This window comes from Cheilinus undulatus, linkage group 16 (genome assembly GCF_018320785.1).
Source record: "Cheilinus undulatus linkage group 16, ASM1832078v1, whole genome shotgun sequence".
In the NCBI taxonomy this organism is placed as follows: domain Eukaryota; kingdom Metazoa; phylum Chordata; class Actinopteri; order Labriformes; family Labridae; genus Cheilinus; species Cheilinus undulatus.
In genome coordinates this window covers 36052238-36075548 of record NC_054880.1, presented here as the reverse complement: position 1 = coordinate 36075548, position 23311 = coordinate 36052238, and the positions used below count along the sequence as shown (strand labels likewise).

The 23311-nt window shown below is 41.8% G+C and overlaps 1 protein-coding gene across 1 annotated transcript in view; it reads right to left on the bottom strand.

Moving 5' to 3' along the window:
- Window positions 1-606: 606 nt before the first annotated feature.
- Window positions 607-23311, bottom strand: part of cpne4b (copine IVb) — a 52148-nt gene continuing 29443 nt past the window's right edge. Inside the window, exons 8-16 of the mRNA XM_041809170.1 lie at window positions 17945-18043; window positions 16094-16180; window positions 13852-13911; window positions 13607-13740; window positions 10615-10669; window positions 10335-10386; window positions 7768-7901; window positions 7135-7371; window positions 607-1449 (exon numbers count right to left, since the gene is read on the bottom strand). Of these exons, the coding sequence (XP_041665104.1) occupies window positions 1318-1449; window positions 7135-7371; window positions 7768-7901; window positions 10335-10386; window positions 10615-10669; window positions 13607-13740; window positions 13852-13911; window positions 16094-16180; window positions 17945-18043 (990 nt within the window). The 3' untranslated portion in view covers window positions 607-1317. The remainder of the gene's footprint in view (window positions 1450-7134; window positions 7372-7767; window positions 7902-10334; window positions 10387-10614; window positions 10670-13606; window positions 13741-13851; window positions 13912-16093; window positions 16181-17944; window positions 18044-23311) is intronic.

The following is a 23311-nucleotide window of genomic DNA, read 5'->3' as shown; positions in this document are numbered from 1 at the left end:
CATATCAATACATTTTTATATGTCTTGAGTTGACAAAAATCAAAATATGCAAGCAATTTCATATTTTGGAAAAAAAAAAAAGAAAAAAAAAAGAAAAGATGTTGGATTAAAAAATCTGTTCCATCACATATCTGCTAGTTTAGGCGTCAACCTTCTCAAATTTCAGCTTTGGATTATTGTAGTAAAATCAAGTTTGTCCTTTTTCTTTAGGATAAGTGATATTTATCTTACTTTTTTTTCTTGCACACACCTGCGGGACCTATACAAACAAAAAATAAAGGTTGACAATTAAATTTGACATTAAAACCTTTTGCATAAGTTTGGACAAAAAACTCATTGATGTGACTTGAAATGGATCGATCATTTCTGAGGTCAAAATTTTCCCTTTTTGAAGGACTTTCGTGGGAATTCTTTTTCAAGGTAAGATTTAAAAGCACAAAGTTGTCATAAAAGAGTCACCTGTTGAGCATCATGCCTTTGAGGGTTAAGAATTTCATCCTTTGCTTTTATAACAGCTGAACAAGGACAGGTGACACCCTAAAGGTAAAACCAAAATGTCTTTATTTTAATCAACATGCAGAATACAGAAAAAAAAACAGCCCACAGATGAGTGTCTACCACACACACTTTTTCTATCTCCCCAAAACTCTTTACAATGTAAGAAGGTTATTAAGAAATTATTACAATTATTCTGTTATTCATTTCAATTTAGCAAAATCTCAAAGAAATCTGTAGAAAAGAACCCCCAAAAACACCCAAAACAACCCTGAATGTCACTCAAATGACAGAGATACTTTATTTCATAACTAGCAAGCGGCTACGGGAAATTGGATATTAGCGGGAGCTGAATTATGCATGCATTTATGCAGTTTACTAACGGGGTGCTACCATTCCCATAAATAACATTTGCAATGCTAATTCTAAGCTTTTTTATGCAATCACATATTTTTGGCTTCTCTAACCCACAGATCTTCACTTGCTAGTTATCTAAATAAGGTAGGAGTGTCATTTCTTTGGGTGGGATATAGTGGTCTCAGTCTGCATGCTGGTTCAGAAGACTGCTTTTATTTCTATAAACATCTTTCAGATATACAGTAGAGAGTAATAATAATTTCCCAGGTGATGCCTTTGTGACCAAACATGCAATAGTCATCAATGTAGTTCAAATTGTTTCACCAGAACGAGCTAAATCTCTGAGCTAGACTACTGTATGTATGTTTGTGTTTGTGCTTTTGCATGTGTTTATGTTTTATACAGTACATAAAGAATATATATATGATATATATGAGTGTGTGTCTGTTTGCATGTTTTCCATTGTCAGGGGCTGAAGGTCCTTGTGGACTCGTAGTCCGACATACACTTGGGTTTGATGCCTTTAGCGTTGTAGTAATCCACCACCTGGTTGGGGACTTCTGCCAGGACGCTCTTAGCCAGTGCAGCTGGAGAGGCCTGAAACACGCACAGAGTGAGAGAGAGAGAGAGAGAGAGAGAGAGGTCACAAACACACGCACATCACCAGCCAAGCGTAGATCAAGGATACTGAAATTTACTGTAGCGCCTGATGCTGTAAGAGGCCTGGACTAGTGACACTGATGTGATCAGACAGGCTCATTTAGCAACCTCTAAACACCCCTGATATCACCCTTTTGTCCTCTAGTACAGTAGCTATTTTCTGCACGTGCTCAAGGATGAAAAAGAACCATGAACAGTCTATTCATATGAAAATAATGCACAAAAGCACTTTTTAAACAAGGCCAGTGATTAAACCTGAATACAGTTCAAGGGTTTATAGGAAAGCAGTCGCCTGTGTTCGTGCCTTGTTGCTCTATGGATTCAGCAAGAATTTCAATAATTGCAATCAAAATTTAGGGGATTAAAGTCTTAGACACCCTGAGGCTTAAGACTCTTTATAATGCTTCCAGAAAATATATTTTTCTAGCAGAAACAAAGTTAGAAAAATTTAACGGATTAACTTACTTAGCATGATAATAAGCCATTCTATCCCAGGAGCTAATCTAGGGGTGGCCAGAGAGAAGGCAAGGTTCACCTTTAAAACTGACTGGCCACTTCTAAACCCCCAACAATGAGGGTACAGCGTGTAATATTTAGACTTTCAGCATTCAGTAGGGCAGCGGTTCTAAACTAGTCTGGAGTCCGGACCCCTAACCACCTTCTTGTTCATCAATCACAGCCCAAATTTCTGATGTATTTTTTTACTGAAAAATGTGGTAGTTTGGACTTGAAAAGGCAACAAATACATGACAAAACAAAGACAGTTCATTCAAAATAAAGCATATTGCAGCGTTATCCCTAAGCGTCTCCTTTGTTGTCTTGGCTCTCCAGTTAGGGTCATTGTCATGTTGGAAGGTGAACCTTCAGCCCAGTCTGAGGACCTGAGAACAGGTTTTCATTGAGGATATATCTGTACTTTGCTCCATTCAGCTTTCCCTCAACCCTGACTGGTCTCCCGGTCCCTGCTGAAAAACACCCCCACAGCATGATGCTGCCACCACCATGTTTCACTGTTGGGATGGTATCAGGCAGTTGACATAACATTTAGAATTAAACCAAAAAGTTTCTCACAGTCTGAGAGTCCTTCAGGTGCTTTTTTGCAAACTCCATGTGCACTTTCATGCATTTTGCATATCTTCTGTCTTGCCACTCTGTCATAAAGCCCAGATCAGTGGGGCCGCAGTGATGGATGTCCTTCTGGAACTTTGTCCCATCTCCACACAGGATCTCTGGACCGTCAGAGTGACCATCAGGTTCTTGCTCACCTTTCTTACTAAGGCTCCTCTCCCTCGATTGCTCAGTTTGCCCAAGCAACCAGCGCTCTTTAAGAGTCCTGGTTGTGGCAAATGTCTTCCATTTGAGAATTATGGAGGCCACTGTGCTCTTGGGAAACTTCAGTGCAGTAGAAATGTTTTTGTAGCCTTCCTCAGATCTGTGCCTGTCAACAATCCTGTCTCTGAACTCTGCAGGCAGTCCCATTGACCTCATGGCTTGACTTTTGCTCTGATATGCATTGTCAGCTGCAAGGCCCTCTATAGAGATCTTTGTCTTTCTAAATCATGTCCAATCAGTTTAATTTTCCACAGGTGGACTCCAGTCAAGGTGTTGAAACATCTCAGCAAAATCCAGAGAAATGGGAGTGTTTTGGCAATAAATAAACATAAATTTGCCTGTGTCTAAAAATTCTGTCTTCACTTGATGGGGCACTGGGTGCAGATTAATAAGAAAAAAAAAATTTGAACGCCAAAGCCTTTCTCTTCCATCTGTGCCATGGCCAGGAAAGTGTGCTGTGCCTGATCATGGAATGGAGCACTCACACTGGTCAAACAAACTGAATTTTGGAAGTTGCGTTTGCTTTGGCATGGTGTGAGTGCCCTTCCAGTCCAGTTTTAGTCATATCAATGCAACACAAAACTTTTTCATGTCATGCAAATGTAATGAGTGTCCCGGTTGGGCCGACCCACTCAAAAAGCAAGCCCCCTCCTCTTTATTTTCCATCACATTCTGATCTGTCACTCTGATTTCATAGAGAGTGTGAGGTTGTTTTGGGGATATGAGGAGAGCAGTAAACAGTGGGACAGCTATTTTTGTAACTCCTCACATCTGTTTGAGACTATTCTCTTGTCAAAGCAATAAATAACTAAAAGGAACACAAATAAAAACACAGAAACCCTTTTGGATTGTGTAAAAAATGCATCGTTTGAAGTCAAAAACAGGGCAGGATGTTGTTATTCCATTCAAATTTTTATTCTATCGAAGGACCCGAGGGCTGATAATAAATAAACTACAGATGTGCTCATGCTCCTTAAAGAAGAATAGAAGAACTATTTAATATTTGCTGATTTTATACCAAAAAGGTCTAATGCACTAAAAATACACTAGAGTAATTAAGCAACCATCCACAGCGAGCACACACCCCTCCAGAATCCTTAAAGTCAGGGGTCTGTCGTACTCGTCTCACATAATTCCCAGAGACAATGCATCATCAAAGTGCACCCTCCCTTCCTCTCATTTCCACCCTCCTATCTACCTGTTATCCCCCCACTCTGCCTGTCACACAGCAGCTCTGTCCTTCTAATCCCCTCTGAAAAGAAACGACAGAGCAGAAAATCACCTCTCCACCTCTGTCACACACTCTCCTGCTCCCTTTTGTCTTTAGCCGCGGTCTCCTGTTGACTCAGCCTCCTCGAACATCCACCACCACTTCTTTCTCTCCTCCGTCTGTCTCCTCCTGATTTATTCTTTCTTTTTCCTATCTAACTCTCTCTCTTTCTCTTGCGGCGTACTTTTTGGTGAACTACACGTTTCAATTCCTTCCTTCATCCTCTTTCCTCTCTTCCTGTTCGACTGGGGTGTAATTGGTTGATTTCTCAACCTGTCACAGACCAAACTCACCATAACAGAGCCAGCCAAACACACCCTGTCAAAGCCAAACAGAATTAATACTGCCAGGGTGAGAGACGCTCACACAAACACCCAATGAGTAGAGTGCTGATGTGTTTTGACGAGCACACCAAGCAAATTACGCCCACACACTCCAAACCCATTACCCCCCTAAATACAGAACGGCATGCCATCCACACTCATAAACACACACACAGCTGAAGTATAACTTTAAATCTTGTAGATTTGTCCGCCCCAACACGAAACTTTTTAGGAAACACAAACATGCAGCGCTGAGCACCACCTGTGTTAAAAAAACCTGATTCATAGTCACGTTTCCTCCTCATCAGCGTCCGCAATTAAGCTCAACATCTTTTTACAGTGTGTGGAGCCAATGCTTAACAGGCGTGTGGAAAAAACTAAAATGGATGTCCTGGTTTTGTTTAAGGATTGTAATCCAACAGCAGATGTCATTTTTCCCATTAGGAAGTAAGAGCCAGCAGTAACAGCAGCTTGTGTTGGCATAAAAGAACTCTATATGAAATGTATGAACTGACTTACAGAGAAAACTGTGAAAACAGCGTCCTGCTTCATTTACAGTACATGCAGAAAGTATTCAGCCGCCCTTCACTTTTTCAGTTTTGGTTCGTTGCAGCCTGATGCTACAGTTGAAAGATACTCTCATTAATCTACACTCAGCACCTCATCAGGACAAAGTGAAAACAGAATTTTAGAAATGTTTTTAAAAAGAGAAAAAACTGAAATCAAATTGACATAAGTATTCAGAACCTTTGCAACATCCCTTTAATTTAGCTAAGGTTCCTCCCATTCCTCTTGATCTTTGCTGAGATGTTTCTGCACCTTGATTGGAGTACATCTCTCTGTAGAAGGCCTAACAGCTGACAATGAAGATCAGAGCAAAAACTGAGCTGTAAGGGTCAAAGCAGGGACACTGCAATGGGGCAGGCAAAACAGGCAATCGCCTTGGGCCTCGAGGTTGAAAGGGGCCTCCCAGAAACAGCTGACATTGGTCAATATATATGAAAGATATTGGGTACAACGTGACAATCAAGAATTATAGTATTTGGTATTAGTATTTTATGTTATAGGTTAGTATTCAAGATCTTGTTTCTCAATCAAGATCGACAGATTAAGAGGGAGTTGGTGCACCAATGATCCAAACTGTTGCTCATTTGGTTTTCAACTAGTTTGTCTGTGCAAACTTTTGCTGCATGACACACAAGGGCAGTGTAAACTTATGTGGCATTTTCCTGCATTATGAGTGCCAGGCTTAAGAGAACTAACTATTTAGTTCATGATTCCTGCTATCTCTAATGGGAATTAAGGCCTTTTTGAACAATCCTGGACTTAAGACAAGCAAACATCAGTTTAAAGACACCTTTAAGAGGTAAACCAGTCGTAGCACTAAAATATATACTGAGTCAAACCGTCCCAGCACACAGCTGACAGTAATCGTTTGACAGCAGATTTGACATGGGGAGGAAGAGGACGGGCTCTTTGGTCAATTAGTGATTAAGTCTGCTCAGTTCTGAGCATACAGTTGATCGAAAAAGAAGCAGACAACCAGGACTTAATTTTTGTTGTTTACAGTCACAAAATCATTCTGTTACGTTACTTTTATTAACCCGCCCCAGTGGCCGGTAGGTTGAGCTAATTCACACAACACTGCTCAAAAAATACCCGCATTTGGCTGGTGCTTGATGCTGAACTCCCACTCCGCTGAGCAGCTGTATGCAAACCTCACATCCCCAAGTCCAATGCCAAGTGTCAGATAGAGTGGCACATTTACACTGGACTGTGAAGCATTGGAAACGTGTTTGGCGGAGTGACCAATGATGCGTCTCTGTTTGGCAGTCAGATGGGTAAGTTTGAGTTTGGCGAATGCCAGGAGAATGTTACTTGGCTGACTGCATTGTTCCAACTGTAAAGTTTGGTGGAGGAGGGATAATGATACAGGGCTGTTTTTCAGGGTTTGGCCTAGACCCCTTATCTCCAGTGAAGGCCAATCTGAATGCTTCAGCATACCAGGACATTCTGGACAATGCTATGCTTGCAACTCTGTGGCAACAGTTTGGGGAAGACCCTCTCATATTCCAACATGACTGTGCCCAAGTGCACAAAGCAAGGACTATAAAGACGTGGTTTGACAAGTTCAGCATGGAAGAACTTGGCTGGCCTGCACAGAGCGCTGACCTCAACCCTGTCAAGCACCTTTGGGATATCCTGGAATGGAGATTGCAAGCCAGGCCTTCTTGGCCAACATCAGCCTGACCTCATAAATACTCTACAAATTAAATGGATACAAATTCCAACAGAAACACTCCACAATCTTGAGGGAAGCTGCTGTTAAAGCTGCAAAAAGGGGTGAATTTCTTCAAATTGTATAATGAATCTGCACTGCCTAGATAGTCTTTTAAGAGCTTATACTTTTGCTGCATCTTAATGTTGATATTCAACCTCAAAATGAAGAGCTCCTCTGTGGTTTTGCATGCTCTCAGGAAGGAGCCACACAATGAACAAAAATAGCTGACAAACAGCATTTAGTGCAAAAATGTGTGACAAAGGCCCTGCTGCTGCATTCTTATAAAACACCTCATTTGTTTACGTCTTGATGTTGCCTGACTTCCCTGGAGGATAAGTCACATTATTCCTCCAAGAAAGCAATTCTCAGAGTTCTGTTACATTTTTCCACCCCACTTCCTCTAAACCCCCACCTACATGTTTGAAGTCCTTGAAGGGAACGAACTGGACGATGTCACGGAGGACAGGCTCGCCTTTGGGTGAGCGCAGGATCCCGTCGTCCCCGTCCAAAATCTGCATGTCCGTGAAGTCTGCGTTTCCCACACCCACGATGATGACGGACATTGGCAGGTGGGAGGCGTGAACGATGGCTTCCCGTGTGTCTGCCATGTCAGTGATGACGCCGTCTGTCAGGATCAGGAGGATGAAGTATTCCTGAGGGGGAGAAAAGATGCGAACAGGGGAGAGATTTGTGGGTGGGAGATGGAGAAATAGATGTAAGATTAATTTTTAAGTTTATATAAGTGGCGTCTTGTCAGAGGCTAATTTGAATAAAACTCACTCATATCCACCAAAAAGCTAGAAGGCATTTAGGCACAGAGGAATTTATCCTCTAAAATGTGCATTAAATTAATATCAATCACTTCCTTCCTTGATTCAATTCCCCTCTTTCTGCCTGTCTTTGTCCTGTTTTTTCCCCCTCCTCGGATGTCTTATTTTTCTGCCTTTAATTGCTATTTGTCCTCCCCTTATCTCGCTGTGTGTGCCAAACACAAACAGTCACAACAACAGGAACAAGAAGGTGCAGAATTTTCTCATTCTCCTTCTCACCATGGCCTCTTTGGTGTGCATCTCCTCGGAGGCGGAGGAGGCGACTTTCTGGATGATGGGGGCGATGTTTGTGGGTCCATACAGCTGGATCTTGGGGAGACAGTTCTGATAGGCCTCGACTACACCTTGGATCCCTGAAAAACACAGATGTCTGCTTATTTCCTGTCTCTGTGTCCAAAAGCTCTGGTCTCACAGTTCTGGGATCTGTATAACTCTGGATGTGATTGGTTGAAAGAGAAAAAATAGGTATGTCAAAAGATTAACATTTTTAATTGCAATTAATGTCTTGTCTACACTAAGAGAAACTGAGTTACTGTTTACATACCTGCTTTAATAGGTAGATCAAAGATTTTTACATTAACTCAACCTCAAAAGGAACTTGCTATGGATTGAAAAGGAAACACTTGATAGCAGAAGGTGCAGATGTCTTCTGACTTGTCCACTGAGCTGTGTGTGGGGTATTAAAGTGAAAGAAGACATTAAGGAGCAGTGGTGGATTTATTTCACATCACTGTGGTTGCAGGGAGATGCCAACATGGCTCAACTTAAGGGATAATTCATCGCAATAAAAATGATGCTCTTATTGTGGACGTCAATTCATCCTCTTGATCTCAGCAGCCCTGAAAAATCTCAAAGGGATAATTCGGTATTTTTGAAGTTGGGTCATATGAGGTTACCTGACATGCCTGATAGAATGTTTCATTCATCCATTGCATGGATATATTTCATGTTAATATGGGACATGCCCCATAGAAAGAATTTGGGAAGAGCAGGGCTTTCATGTAATTCGTGGAAGGTGATTGGATGAATGTTCTGTCAGTCACATTCATTATGGGCCAATCAGAGCAACAAGACCAAATGAGGTAGTAGACATGCACAGCCCAGTACAATCATGAGATATCCAGGGTATTGCTGTGGTATAGTTTATGAAAGGTGAAGCTTATCGGTGAACAAAATTCACACTAAAGCCTGAGTGGAGGGCCAAAACATCCTCACTGCCAAGACAAGCTTTCAGTGTGGCTTGTTGCTTTTATTTTAGTAAAGAAATGTGGTCCAGTTCTGATAAAACTGCTGCTATACCATAGCTACATCTTAGCTAATCGCTACACCAGTGGAGGCCTTTGCTATCAGCTTCCAGTGTAACTAAACACCGCCCATAGCTACTGCCTCATTGACCTCAAACGATGCTGATTGGTCAGAATTGTTGTCAGAGTCTGGCACAAACAGAACGGAGCTTTGCAAGACGAATTCACATGGAATCTGGCAAATCCATCTGCACGCTTCCAGTTACATACGTGGTATTTGCTAATAGTAGTGGCATTAGCCTCCAGAGATTTCAGTGAGCGTTGGCCCTTTAAGAAGATTTGCTGATTGTTCTGGCAGGGAAGTTAGGCTACACAGCGTAACAGACAGGTACAGCCTCTTGAGGTAAAACAGGCCAAAAATGTTGACTCAATTGTATGCTCTACAGAAAGTTTTTGAAGCATTTTATTTTTCACACAGAAAGCCGCTGTGTCTGGAACTATTTTGAAATGCGAGCTTCGGCTATGTGCTCTTCCGCCTAAGCATACCATCATCTCCTGATCAGCAGTTTGGGTCTACAGCTTTCACAGAGACAAAGACAACAAACCAAACAAAAACTAGACTTAAACTGAGCCTTGTAGACTGGAGTGATGATGGCATGCCATTTACTGTGAGGATACCTGTATGAGCCGGAGTACACTTTGGTGGAATATGGAGAGCAATTTAGAGCAAGGTTTAGAGTGGAAACTGTGAGCCAAGGAACACTCAGCTACTCTTGTGATGAGGATGGCCGCTCAGAGACGCTTGCAGCCTGCATCACTCCCCATCCAGAGTTCCCTGCCTGTTTTACTGACCATCTTCAACTTTCTGAAGATGAATTGGAGAAACTGACCTTGAAATTTTATAGCTGTCATGTTATTCTTCTAATGGCTGATGATTAGACAAGCTACAGTTGGCACATTATGCTTACCTTATGAAAACAATGTGCCAGCTGTTAAGGTGGAAAACTGAGATAAAATAACTATACAGAAATACAGAAAAACTATACCCATCTGCTACACTGTATAACCTAGCTTCCCTGCAGGACAACCTGAGCAACACTGACTGAAATCTCTAGAGGCTAATGCCACTACTATTGCCAGTTACCTCATATGACCCAACTTCAAAAATACTGAAATACCCCTGTAATATCCACACTCACAAACGTATCCATCTTCACCACAGGAATGCAGCTACGTGGGGGGAAGAGCGCACAAGCCCATTTCACACATACAGATTAGTGTTGTTTTGCTCCGTATCTTCAAGCCTGAAGTGCTTGACAAATCTTCCAGCTGTGAGTGTGTGTTTAAGTGCCTGCCTGTGTGTGTTTTGGTGTGAGATGAAGAAGCAGAGAGTGGGGATAGATTTAGAGGGAGAGATATGGGACTGACAGCGACAGGGAGAGATGAGAGTGAAGAGGAGCGTCTGGGTCCTTCTGCGATGCATGAACGAGAAAGTTTCAGGGAGTCAAGAAGTCAAGTGTGATGTGCGTGTGGATCGCTCACCAGCACATTCAGGATTGTCCTCATCAAAGTTCACAGCGAAATCGTGGGAAACCTTCATGAGGGGCAGAGAACACAGAGTAGTTTTGAGCCAATCTGAAGCAAACGCTCAGCACAAACATATTCAGAAGAGTTTACAGGTGGACAGATGTTTTCTCCTTTTATGTTGATCAAAGGCAAGCTGTGCAAGCGGGAGATATCTAAAATCTCAAGAGGCAAGAACTCCCCCCCTGCTGCTGCTGCTGCTAACACACAAATACACTGTACATCCCTAATGTCTTACCTTGAAGTCTGGTGGAATGAGAGCTCCAAAACCAAACGCAGGGAACATTTTATCACTGAGGAAAGAAGGAGAGAGACGCAGCATTTAAAGAGAAGTAAATGACAGAACCATCTGGCCTCATTCACAAACTGAGTAAAGCCAGTTTCACACATACTCTTCTGAATATTTCGGGCAGCCTGCTGCTGAAATCCTCCTTGGTTAGCTGTTCACAAATGCAATTCAAAGCCAGTCAGATCGGGGGGTTGCAAACCTCCTAAAACCCAGCGTCCTCATCTGAGGACTTCACATTGTGGGTTCCCTGTAAAGCTGTGTGATATGGCCTAAACTTATGTCATAATATTTTAAAATCTCCTCTGTAGAAGTGTTTAATTCAGCCCTTTGATGCATAAAATAGCATGTATGTATGCAGAGAGGGTAAAATCCGTACTAGGTTAAATTTGACTACATTAGTCCATTATCTGTGCTGATGCCCAAAGGGCCAGCTTCATATAATATGAAAGCATTTTCCAGACCTTGTGCAAGGAGATCATTTGAAGGCATGAACTTTTGAACTCCTACATGTCGATGTAAAGTACCATTTGGCTGAGACCACTGATCCATAGTTGTGGAGAAGTGGGTCACGTCTGTTTGATTATGATAGGCAGACTCAAACAGCATTTGAAGCCAAATCCGTGGAGGCTTCCATATTGAAATCGCTGTCTAAACCAAACTTTGGATCAACCTAACGGCAGACAAGAGCCCGCCCACTGAGCTCCACATCCTGACAGCTAAGCTATCACTTAAGCTAGCCTTCTGGTTGACAGATAGGTAGCGCCTGTCTGTCAAGCTATCTGTCAGTCAAATGAGACGCATCAATTGGTGTGCACTGTGTGCTCATGAAGAAATCAGCTAGTGAACCAGGCTGTAAGCCAGTTAATTTCTTGTGCAAAGATCGGCTCTTTAACATGTGTTGTGTACGGGACTTACGGTGTTCCTGCTCGCCATATTGCAGTTTTTTGCACTTCCACATTGGCTTAATTTTTAAGGACCTGAGGTTGCCCCTTGGTGATAACACTCTCCACTCTCTCATGCTTCCCTCCCTCCCCTTCTGATACAAAAATGCGAATGCATGGAGGAAAGTTTTCTGGATGGGCAGGGGAGCGTGCTGTCTGCTGTGAGAGAGGCATTAGGAGACAGTGGGAGAGGAAGAACTCCAGAAAGGATTGCATGCGGATTTCTTAAAACTTCTACGTAATTTATACTCAAAGTATGTCTTTTTATACATCGACATGTCAAAAGCAGCGATACATCGAGTATTCTTGATATAGTGCCTATCCCTAGTTCCCTACGCCATTGCTCTTAGTTTTGCTGAAGGTAGACCTGTTGGCTTTATTCTTAAAATTTTATGATTAAAAAGTGTTCATTTGTGCTCAGTAATATTTGTAGTTTAATATTGCTGCAACTTTGACAAGTATCATCACAGTAACAAGCTACAACAGCAAATATTCATGTGAGGACTGGAATTTTATCATTGTTTAATCATTCACTATAGCATGGGCAGATTTGGGATATAAAAGCAACAGTTTGTAAGTAAAAGTGAGTACAAATGCTTATTGCATGTGGTGCAAATTAGTCTTAAACAGTGGTTCAGGACCTAAAAGTGGACCACTGAACTGTTTTTCATTGGATTGTGAATGTGTGCCTCCTAAAAAATGGCTGCAAAGGTCTTTAAGGTGTTCAATTTAACTTTAAATGAGTCTGATTAACTGTGATGACCCCTCCCATTTAGTCTCCACTCTGCCTGATTTCCTCCATGCCTTGCTCTCAGCCATGTTTCCCCTCTTTCAGGTGTTTGGAGGTGGGGCTGTGAGGAGTTGGACCTTCAGACAGGCAGATAAGGCAGCTTGTTTGAGGTTCTCACTCTCTCTCAGCTGGGCCATCTGCCGACATGTCATCCTTTTGTTTGGTTTGATGCACATTTCACAACAATCACATAACACATTCACTCATCCACACATTCCAGACATGACTGATAACTCACATTTACATAGCACCCTAAGGCTTGCTCAGCTCGCCAATCACCCAGTGTGCAAGGACAAAGGGATTAAAACTGTATGTAGATGTGGATCATGTGTTTTTAGTATGATTGAGACACAATCCAGTAGCTTGAGGGAGTTTCAGGAAGAAATGTCAAAACAGGGGGTCGGTTGGAGGCGTCCCATAAATATGGAAGAAAAAGAGAAAAATGGGAGTGTTGGCAGGTTGTCTCTTGTCTCCTCAGACCTTACTTCTCCCTCCACCCCTGCCCATCCAACCGGGAAAGCTCCATGGTTTGACTGACAAGAAACTCAAGACAACTTCTGAGACAGAAATTTTGAAGTGAAAACCGCTGGAGTCCTCTATTAACCCGAGCCATAGCACATATCTTAGGGGACACAACATTCTCCAGCCTGGTTATTACAGTCCAGGTATAATTTTTTATTTTTGTCAATTTCACTCCAAGGGAAAAAAAAAAATCATTTCTCAGGCTTTCATCTTGGACACTATTATTTCTCAGTTTCTTCTGTCTTGAAATCCATTTGCTATTTTTCTTTCTGTAGGGAATAAGCTTCCTTCATACGACAGCTTCAACAATTTGTCTGTGACAAACCTCGGGGGAAATGTTTGCCTTATAAAGAGGAACGAGAATGTGGCGGTGTGATGAATTTCAATAACAGACGTGTGCATGCCAACTTCGAAGGATTTTGATTTACTAACATACACATGGCGGTGCGAACAAAAACTCCCATCTCCTTCCTGCAGGATTTTCTGTATTTAAAGTATAAAAAACTCTGCTCCTGTATCAGTAAATCAGGCCCACTGAGAGTGCAAGATTTATGAAACATTTTACATGACAATCACTTTTATACCTCATTTCATAGATGTACTCCCTAGAGAGGAAATTTCCTCTGCATAAATGTGAGTGTGTGACTGTGTGTGTCAGCTAAATGATGATGGATGGTAAGGTGTCTACCTGTCGTAGTCTTGGCAGATCTCCCCCACAGCCACAAGAGCCTTGAGATACTCATTGGGCTGATACGGGTGGATATAGTGGAGGGAGCAGCTGTTTCTAGGGTCCCCGTTGGAGGCTGTGAAGTCTATTGCCACCTGGGAAAGACGCACACACACATGAACGCTCAAACCGCATGAGTGGGCATGGACAGATAATGACATGCTGCTGTAAATACAATACAGGAGGTTATATGTGACAAAACTTACTGTGAACTGGATTTGGCAGCCTCCCATAATGTAATCCAGGAAGGAATACATTTTGATTATCTGTTGGAGGAAATGTTTAAATTTAGGCCATGGCATTGATTCAAGGTCGGGTTTGATCAGAGCCAAATGAGATGGATGTAGCTGTGATGGATGCGCGATGATGCTTGAAATTACTCCTGAAACAATCAAGTAATTAGGTAAAACTAAGTTAAATGACTATAATTTAAACATTTTCCTGATTAAATCAAGTGAATATGCCAAAATCACAAAAATACAGTCTACAGAGCATTCAGCCCCCCTTCACTTGTTTCAGTTTTATTGTGTTGCAGCCTGATAGTACAGTCGTTTAATTCCTGTTTTCTGTCATTAATCTACACTCAGTACTACATCATGACAAGGTTAAAACAGAATTGTAGAAACGTTTGCTAATAAATGAAAAAGAAAAAAACACTAAAATAACACATTGAAAAGTATTCAGATTGGAGTTCAATCTTGTTTCTCACAGCCTGAGGGTCCTTTAGGTGCTTTTTGCAAACTCCAACCAGGGTCTGGTGTGTTTTGCACTGAGGAAAGGCTACTATTTAGCCACTCTGCCATAAAGCCCAGATCACTGGAGGGCTGCAGTGTTGGTTCTCCTTCTGGAACTTTGTCCCATCTCCATACAGGATCTCTGGAGCTCAGTCAGAGTCACCATCTGGTTCTTGGTCACCTCTCTTTCTTAGGCCTTTCTCCCTATATTGCTCAAATTTTGCCACGCGAATGTTTTTTTTTTTTTTTTTTAGAGTCCTGGTTGTGCCAAACTTCTTCCATTTGAGAATTATGGAGGCCACTGTGCTTTTGGGACCTTCAGTGCAGCAGATCTGATCACATCAGATCTGTGCCTGTCAACAATCCTGTCTCTGAACTCTGCAGGCAGTTCCTTTGACCTCATAACTTGGTTTTTGCTCTCATATGCATTGTCAGATGTGAGGCCTTGTACAGAGAGGTGTGTGCCTTTCCAAATCCTGTCCAATCAATTTAATTTAGCACAGGTGGACTCCAATCAAGGTGTAGAAACACCTCAGCAAAGATCCAGAGAAATGGGAGGAACCTGAGCTAAATTTAAAGTGTTTCTGCAAAGGGACTGAATACTTATGTCAGTGTGATTTTTTCAGTTTTTTCTTTTCTTTTTTTTTTTTTTTTTTGTGTAAATTTGCAAACATTTTCTAAAATCATGTTTTCACTTGAACTTGAATTGCCTTGTTGTTGAAATGTGCTATACGAATAAACTTGCCTTGCCTTTGTCATGACGGGGTACTGAGAGTAGATTAACAAGAGAAAAGAATAATTTAAGTTACTCTAGCATCAGGCTGTAACATGACCACATTAAAAAAGTGATGGGGGTCTGAATACTTTCTGAGTGCACACCTTTTAGATATTATTCTGGGCCATAGATGGGCAAGGAACCATATATGGTTACTTCATTGACTTTTATCTGTAGAATCATATCAAAAAACTTGAAAGTGACAAAAGTAGAAAAGTCTTGTGTTCATCAGTAACGCTATTTCAATGAATGCACTACAAAAGGTTAATTTCTTTGGATTGTGATTTTCAGTCAAAGAAAAAACTTTTTCTATCCATCAGTTTTGATGGCTTCATTTCTCTTCTCTCTCTTCTTTTCTATGTGTAATTTTGGCACCAAGAATACTTGAGTTTTGTCTGTGGGGGCCATCAGGGTTGAAGGTGGCAATACTGTTAGAGCTGTGACAGCGATGCAGTATAAAAGGTAACACCTGAGTGTTGGTATATAGTGGGAAGGGAGAGTTAGCATGGACCAGGGTGGCTCTGGGGTGCTGGCACTCATTGCTCAGCCTTACTAAGTCGCTGTGGGACTAACTAAAACCCCTGTAAAGTGGGGTTCCCACAGACAGTGCCCATCTGTCTGCATGGTTGACTTCAGGGGCCAATATTAAGGACACAAGTGGGTAAAGGGACTTCTTCACAAAGGAGCTATCCATTCAGTAAGGCAGCATGAATTTATCTTGTGTGTATTGCAAAAGAAGTTCTAACTCTAGGTTGATTTCTCTCTTGTACATGCTCAAAACAGTACCCATTAGAAAATGAGCAGAAAAGGATGTCCTTACAATAAATTTTGTGGGTGACATCAAAAGATATGTTAGTGAATAGGTCGTGAAAATGCTGATAATGTGACATGAAAAGATTGCAGGAGTTAAAGGTGAGTGAGTGATCCTGGTTTATTCACCTTACAGTGGTTGAGAATGACAACACCAGAGTTTCTGTAGTTCTTCTTCTTCATCTGGTATTTTGGGTTGATGCATTCCCACTGAATCTAGGCAAACACACAAACAGACATGTTAATGTTGGTGGTTAAAAATTTGGTATAATGTTTTTTTCAGAAGGATAGTAGCTAGATGTTCATCATATTTCCAGAGATAGAACAGAACGACCACACGTTATTTAGATGGACTTGATGAAGACCAGTGGACCAACAGCATCAGATGACACGGCACCCCAAACCATCACTGACAGTGGAAACTGAAAACACTGGACTTCAAGACCTGAAGGATTCTGGGCCTCTCTGATCTTCCTCCAGACTCTGGGACCTTGATTTTCAAATTAAATAAAAATTTACTTTTGTCTTCAACAGGACTTTGGCCCAGAACTTAGCCCAGGTGAGACACTGATGACATCTGTCTCCTTAGGAAGCTCCTCTAAGTTCTTGAATCTGCTTTGTTTGACAATCTTCTGAAGGCTGAGCCTGTCACTGTTGCTTGTGCTCCTTTTCCTACCACACTTTTCCCTTCAGTCAACTTTCCATGAATATACTTTGATACAGCCTCTAAACAGCCTGGCCTTTCAGCAGTGACCTTCTGTGGCTACCCTCCTTGTGGAGGGTGTCAATGATTGTCTTCTGGATGTTTGTCAAGTCAGAAGTCTTCCTCATGATTGTGGTTGTGTAAACTGAACCAGAATGAGACAATAAAAACTCTGGAAACCTTTGCAAATTGGACTTTTCCACAATAGTCTAATATTTTGAGATACTGGATTTTTGATTTTCATGAGCTGTAAGACGCAATCATCAAGATTAAACCAAAGGGCTGACATAGAGAGACAGACAAACAGGCACGCTCACATTCACACCTACGGCCAATTTTAAAGTCACCAATTAACCTTATGAGCATGTCTTTGGTGGTGGGAGGAAGCCGGGGTACACAGAGAGAACCCACGTGTGCACGAGGAAGAACATGGAAACTCCGCACAGACAGACCCTGACTAGGAAGTGAACCAGGGACACTCTTGCTGTGAGGCGACAGCACTAACCCCCTGCAACACCGTGGAGCCCTAAAGAAAACAGTCTAGGAATATATTACTTTGTATGAGATGAATCTGGAATTGATAAACCGGTGTTTGAAATTAAAAGCTTGGACATGTGACTATTCACTAAAACCTACTGAACTCTGTTTTTCAAAAAATTTTGAAAAGGAACAATTAAATCTGACCAGGCAATTTACAATGAGAGAATAGTCTCTCAGTTGAAATATGAGGCTGCATTTTATTAAAAGCTGAGGTTGAGTTAGCAAATAAAAGTCTGGCAAGAGATTTTCAGGGTGCCTGTAGACTCTAAAATAAAGAGCTTGGCATCATCCATGCCTTTCCCATGCCTTATGCTGATAAGGAAAGCCTAAGGCAGGGAAAAAAGGGCAGCAAAACCCAGAGTAGAGCAGGCATCAGTGACAACATAAAGACATTGATTAAGTCAAAGGCTGAATGATGGAGGAGCTGGGGCGGAGGAGGGTTGCAAGAACAGCTTTAGAGCGTAGGCAGGCAAAAGCAGTTTAGATAAGGCAGCATTAGAGCAATTAGCTCATACAGTGCTTAGAGCAAATCAGCTAGAGTCAGCTGGAGTGGGCTTTGAGAGAACAGCTGATCCCAATTATGGCAGCACTTGACTCTCTATCATGCCTGAACTGACCCTTTACACTCAATTTCGTTATTTCATATAGGAGCTTTAATACTTTGTAGATATTAAAGATAACTTTGACATATCTGAGTCTGAGTTTGACTTGCATACTCTGTACATTTTGATGCTCACCTGTTTGCCCTCCTGTTCGGCTCTCATCTCCTTGAAGGTGGTCTGAAACTCTCCGATGAAGTCATGCTTTCCATTCGAGTCCCAGTCCCAAACGGTGCACTGAAAGAGACACAAAGAGACACATGAACACAAGCGCACGCACGTATTCAGTTAGAGCACAGCTGCGACACTGTCACCTAAACACACGCACGGTGGCGGCATGAGGGAAATGCCATGCTGAATGATTGATAAGGTGGTGTTAGTGGGGGGGCAATGGAATGGTGAAATATTAATCTGAGGATGCTGAGAGGGACGCGGCTTAAGAGGCAGCTTCATGTGTGTGTTTGAGTGTGGGTTTAGGTGTCATAGTTTCTTTATAGAGATGAAAAATGGCTGCAATCATCAGCAAGAGGTGCGGGGTCAGGGGGCCAAGGCTACCCACATAATAAAGGAACAATCCTCCTATTTCAAAAGGCATCAATATGTGGACTCACTCACAGTTTGGGCAATCAATAACACTCAATACAGAGAGTAAATCTACGCAGAAAAATGCCTCTGCCTTTCATTTTCAATCACAGTCAAGATGTGTGACCTTCGTGTGCCATGACAACTAGTGTTGAGAACCAATCCAACAATGCCTGATTAAAACAACCCACAGTAATCCACTTTATTTCCTGTCTTCCACTTAAGTGCCTGCACCTGAAGTGTGCGTCCTGTTTTTTGACAGTAATTTCGCTGTGAGGAGGGAGCACTCCTTTATGCAGCCTCGCCTCCACTTCAAGTTTGCTGAGAGATGAGAGAGAGCGTGATGAAAAAATGAGGAAGCGCCCGTTCCATTCAGTGCGTGCTAACCGTTGGACGGAGGGAGGGGAAGAGAGGAAGGAAGGAAGGAAGGTGAGGTAAAGAGGTGAGGAGAAGCACAAAGGAGGAGACTGACAGAGTGGGCACAGGAGGGTAATACATTTATGTATTGGTCAGTTAAGAGCTGGTGAAAAGGCTGCAGCGGTCTGAATAGAAAATCTCTGCCCTGCCATTTCTCACTCTGATGCTTCAAACAGGTAGCCCTGGAAACCACGGCTGATAGCAGGCGTGTGTGTGTGTGGGTGTGAGAGCCCTTTCTCCTGCTGTCAGGAGACATGCAGAGTTAAGACGCCTCTGAATATTTAATGCACATCTCATGTTTATTCATTAGAAAGAATAACTGTTTAGAGCTGACGTGCACACACACATCCAGCCTGGAAAGTAAAGGTGAGAGTTTAGGGCAACCACTGAGCTCTTTCACACCCGTCAGGCTCTTTAAATAACACGGCAACATTGGGAAAGGCGACACATGACCTGAACTCAACTCATCCCTGTGGGAGGAAAATGGACAGAGATGCCTGAGGCTGCTCTCTCACTTGGTTTAATTCAGATAAATACTCATAGCGGTTGGCACTTTGGCAATGCTTAAGTTTTACTGATCTCTACATCTGTATTCAGCATGGAAGAGCGTTTGCAAAGATGCACCTGCAGGACATCAGGTGCTTCTCTGCCTCTTCCTCTTAATATGAACTCGCCTCCCTGTGGGGAAATCATAAAGGAGTTGTGTTCAAGGTTTTTGCACACTAATTCATTTACTGTTGCTGATTATGCTTAAGATGAAATTAAGTCATGTTGCTGATATCATAAGCTGCAGTGAAGGAGTTTTAGATACAGATAGCCAGGACTGTTCCTATTGGCTGATATCAATGCTCCTCTGATATAAACATAAATCATCAACACAAGCTTTAACACTAGAACCATGGCGGCTATTTGCTGCTGGCCCCTCAGTTCTCCTTAATTATATCCTCATTTACAACTCAGATTTAAAAAAAGTTGGGGCCCTGAGCAAAATATAAATAAAGAAAGCCATGTATTATTCACAATAGAACATAAACAACATACCAGATGCCAGAAACTGAGACCTTTTGCTATTTCATGAAAAATATTAGCTCATTTTTAATTTGATAGCAGCAACATGTCTCAAAAAAGTAGGGACGGGGCAATGAAGGCTGGCTGGATGGAGGAGCATCCATCCATCTTCTACACCATTTATCCCGTTCAGGGTCACAGGGGGGTGGAGCCTATCCTCGCTTTTTATTTGGCGAGAGGCGGGGTACAGCCTGGAATAGTTGCCAGTCAATTGCAGGGCTGACATAGAGAGACAAACAAACCACACTCACACCTACAGCAAATTAAGAGTCACAAAGTAACCTATAGAGCAATGATCATCACTTAGAGGCCCGAGGGCCACATCAGGCCCCCCACACCCTGTAATTTGGCCCTAAGAAGATTTATAAATGCAGAAAATGTGCAGAGAAAAATATGTTGTGGTATTTAGTGTATCTTTTGTCTTTAAATCCATATTGAAACAACCCCAACTACAGATATTGAAACAGTTTTTATTAGCAGTGACTCAACATTTTACTGAAATTCCTGTCAGCCAATAATAAGCAAATATGGCGCATGTAAAGCTCATATTAATCTGTCCATCTTTCGTTACAACTGCAGTTGTCTGCATTAACTTCCTGACTTGGAGTGTAATTTTTGTCTTGTCTGACAATCAAAATAAAAGTTCAGTTCCTTGCACATATTTTTCACCAGTCAAACACAGCATATTGGCATCAAACCCAGTGATGGCAAACATGACAGTAGGTAGTAATAAGTAGCCAGAGAACATGCAAACTCTGCACAGAAAGGTCCTGACCAGGGTGCAAACAACGAATCCTCTTGCTGTACCCCTGTACTGCCATGCAGCTCACTGGAGGAGCATTTTGCAACTATTAAGGTTAATTGCTAACAGGTCAGTCACATGACTGGGTGTAAAAAGAGTTACAATTTCAGAAAGATGTCCCTCAACGTAAAATTGCAAAGACTTTGAAAATTTGACCATTTAACAGTCCATAATATCATCAAAAGATTCAGAGAATCTGGTAAAAAAAAATCTCTGTGAGCAAGGGACAAATCCAAAGGTCAGTATTGGATGCTCATGATCTTCGGACCCTCAGGTGGCACTGCATTAAAAAACAAGCATAATGGGGTGGAGGTGGTCAAGCAGTTTGATTGTGCCCAGTGTATGCAGGCTGCCTGGGTTTTGAGTCCAGCCTGTGGCCTCACAGTAGAAGAGTCTCGTTGCTGAACTAGTTCAGACCTTTCACCAATAGAAAACATTTAGAGCATCATAAAAGGAAATATTCCAGCAAAGAAGACCCAAGACTGTTGAGCAGCTAGAATCCTACATCGGACAAGAATGGGACAGCATTCCTCTCCCAAAGCTCCAGTAACTGGTCTCCTCCCTTCCCAGACATTTACAGACTGTTGTTAAAAGAAGAGGGGATGCTACACAATGGTAAAAATGGCTCTGCCTCTACCTTTTTGAGATGTGTTGCTGCCATCAGATTCAAAATGAGCTAATATTTTGTCATGTAATGGAAAATGTCTCAGTTTAGACATCTGATATGATGTTTATGTTCTATTGTTAATAAAATATGAGATTTGACAATCATTGCAATCTGTTTTTATTTGTTTTACACAGTGCCACAACTTTTGGGGAATTTTAGTTGTAAAAAATCTAAAAAAAATTATAATCACTTTCAGAAGGAAGACCACAGAAGTCTTTTTGACTACATAGATTGTTTCTGTGCTTAAATTGATTCTGTTTCTTGCAGTGGCAGCTGTATCTAAGTCGCTTAGCAACATTCAGAGTCTTTCAGCGTGTGCCTGCTTATTAAAACAATATCAGATGTTTGATAGATTAATTAAAATCAGGCTGAGTAGGTTTTAGGCCGTTATTAGTCAGGATAAATGTGCCAGTGCATGCTGCTGATCAGTTTGGATGGCAATTTAAGTGGTGATCATACTCTATTGAGCTGTTATGGAGAGAGACACATCAGAAGACATGGCAGTATAGGATGGAAAACAAAATTTACTTTGTTTACAAATTCAAACTCAATATTTTGGTATAGAGCCGCTCAACTAAACATGCAAAATTAGGGTTGACAAAAATGGTCTGATTTAAAAAAACAACAGGTATAAATACATTCATGTTGTAAATGGATGAAAACAGCTTTGGTGTCAGTTGCTGCTTTAGTCATGTTGCTGTAGTGTATCTTTTTTTTCCCACTTCTCCAGGGCAGGTCAGCCCAGACATCTCCAACAATATTTTCCAGATTTTCCTGGGGGATTCTGAGGCATTTACCCCAGGGTCTCCTCCCAGTTGAGTGTGCCTGGAAGACCTTCACAGGGAGGTGACCAGAAGAAATCCTGATCTGATGCCGCACCACCTCAACTGGCTCCTTCTCTTTTTGACAGCTTGAATCTGTGATGTTATTCTTTGGTCTTTTTGTGAACCCAAAGTTCATGGCCATAGGTGATGGTTGGGACAAAGACTGACCAGAAAATCAAAAGCTTTGTCTTTCATCTGAGCTCCCTCTTCACCACAGCAGTCCGGTACAACATGCACCAATCTGCCTGTCAGTCTCACAGCCAATTCTACCCTCACTTATGCACAAGACCTGGCGATACTTGAACTCTTTCACTTGGGGCAAAAAATCACTCCCCACTCAATGAGAGCAATCCATTGTTTGCTGGCAGAGAACCAACGCCTTGGACTTGGAAGGACTGACCTTTATCCTGATCTAAACTCAAAGTTTCCACTAAACTTTTTTGTCTTTGGCTAAAATGTCCAGCAGGTCTGGGACTTTCAGACATTTAGAACAACAACTGAACATTTGTTATAGATAGCCATGTGACCAATAACCTGTATCTAACAGCAATAAAACATATTAAAACAGAAACACCTCTATACAGCTTCATATCTGCACTAAAACTGGACTGGTGACACATAATTTCTGAACCTGACCCAAGACCGAGACAGCAGAAACTGAGCTGACAGTAGACCGCAGTTCCTCTTTTGTGTAAGTAGTCTAAACAGACAGAATGGAAATGTAAGCTTTTCCTTACATGCATGCAGTCAGTTGCATAATATATGCCTACATTTACTAACAAACAACAAGAGCACTTAACTTCAAATTAGCACTGTTGGCTCTAAGTTAGCCCATTATCACATCAGCTGCTACCATAACTTATGAGCTTTTCCTTATACACATGCAGTCAGTTGCACAATATACTATATGCCTACAATTAACAAATAAACAACAGTACTTAGCTTCGCATTCACTCAATAAGCTCTAAGTTAGCCTGTTAGCACATTTGCTGCTACCAAAACTTAGCTACTTAAAATGACCAAATACCATCCTCCACTGAAAACACCAATGTATTGTCCAAACAAATAACTAACCAGTGCTTTGTTGAGCCACCACGTTAAAACTCTACATTACAACTGAAAATTGAGTCTTACCATCAATTCTC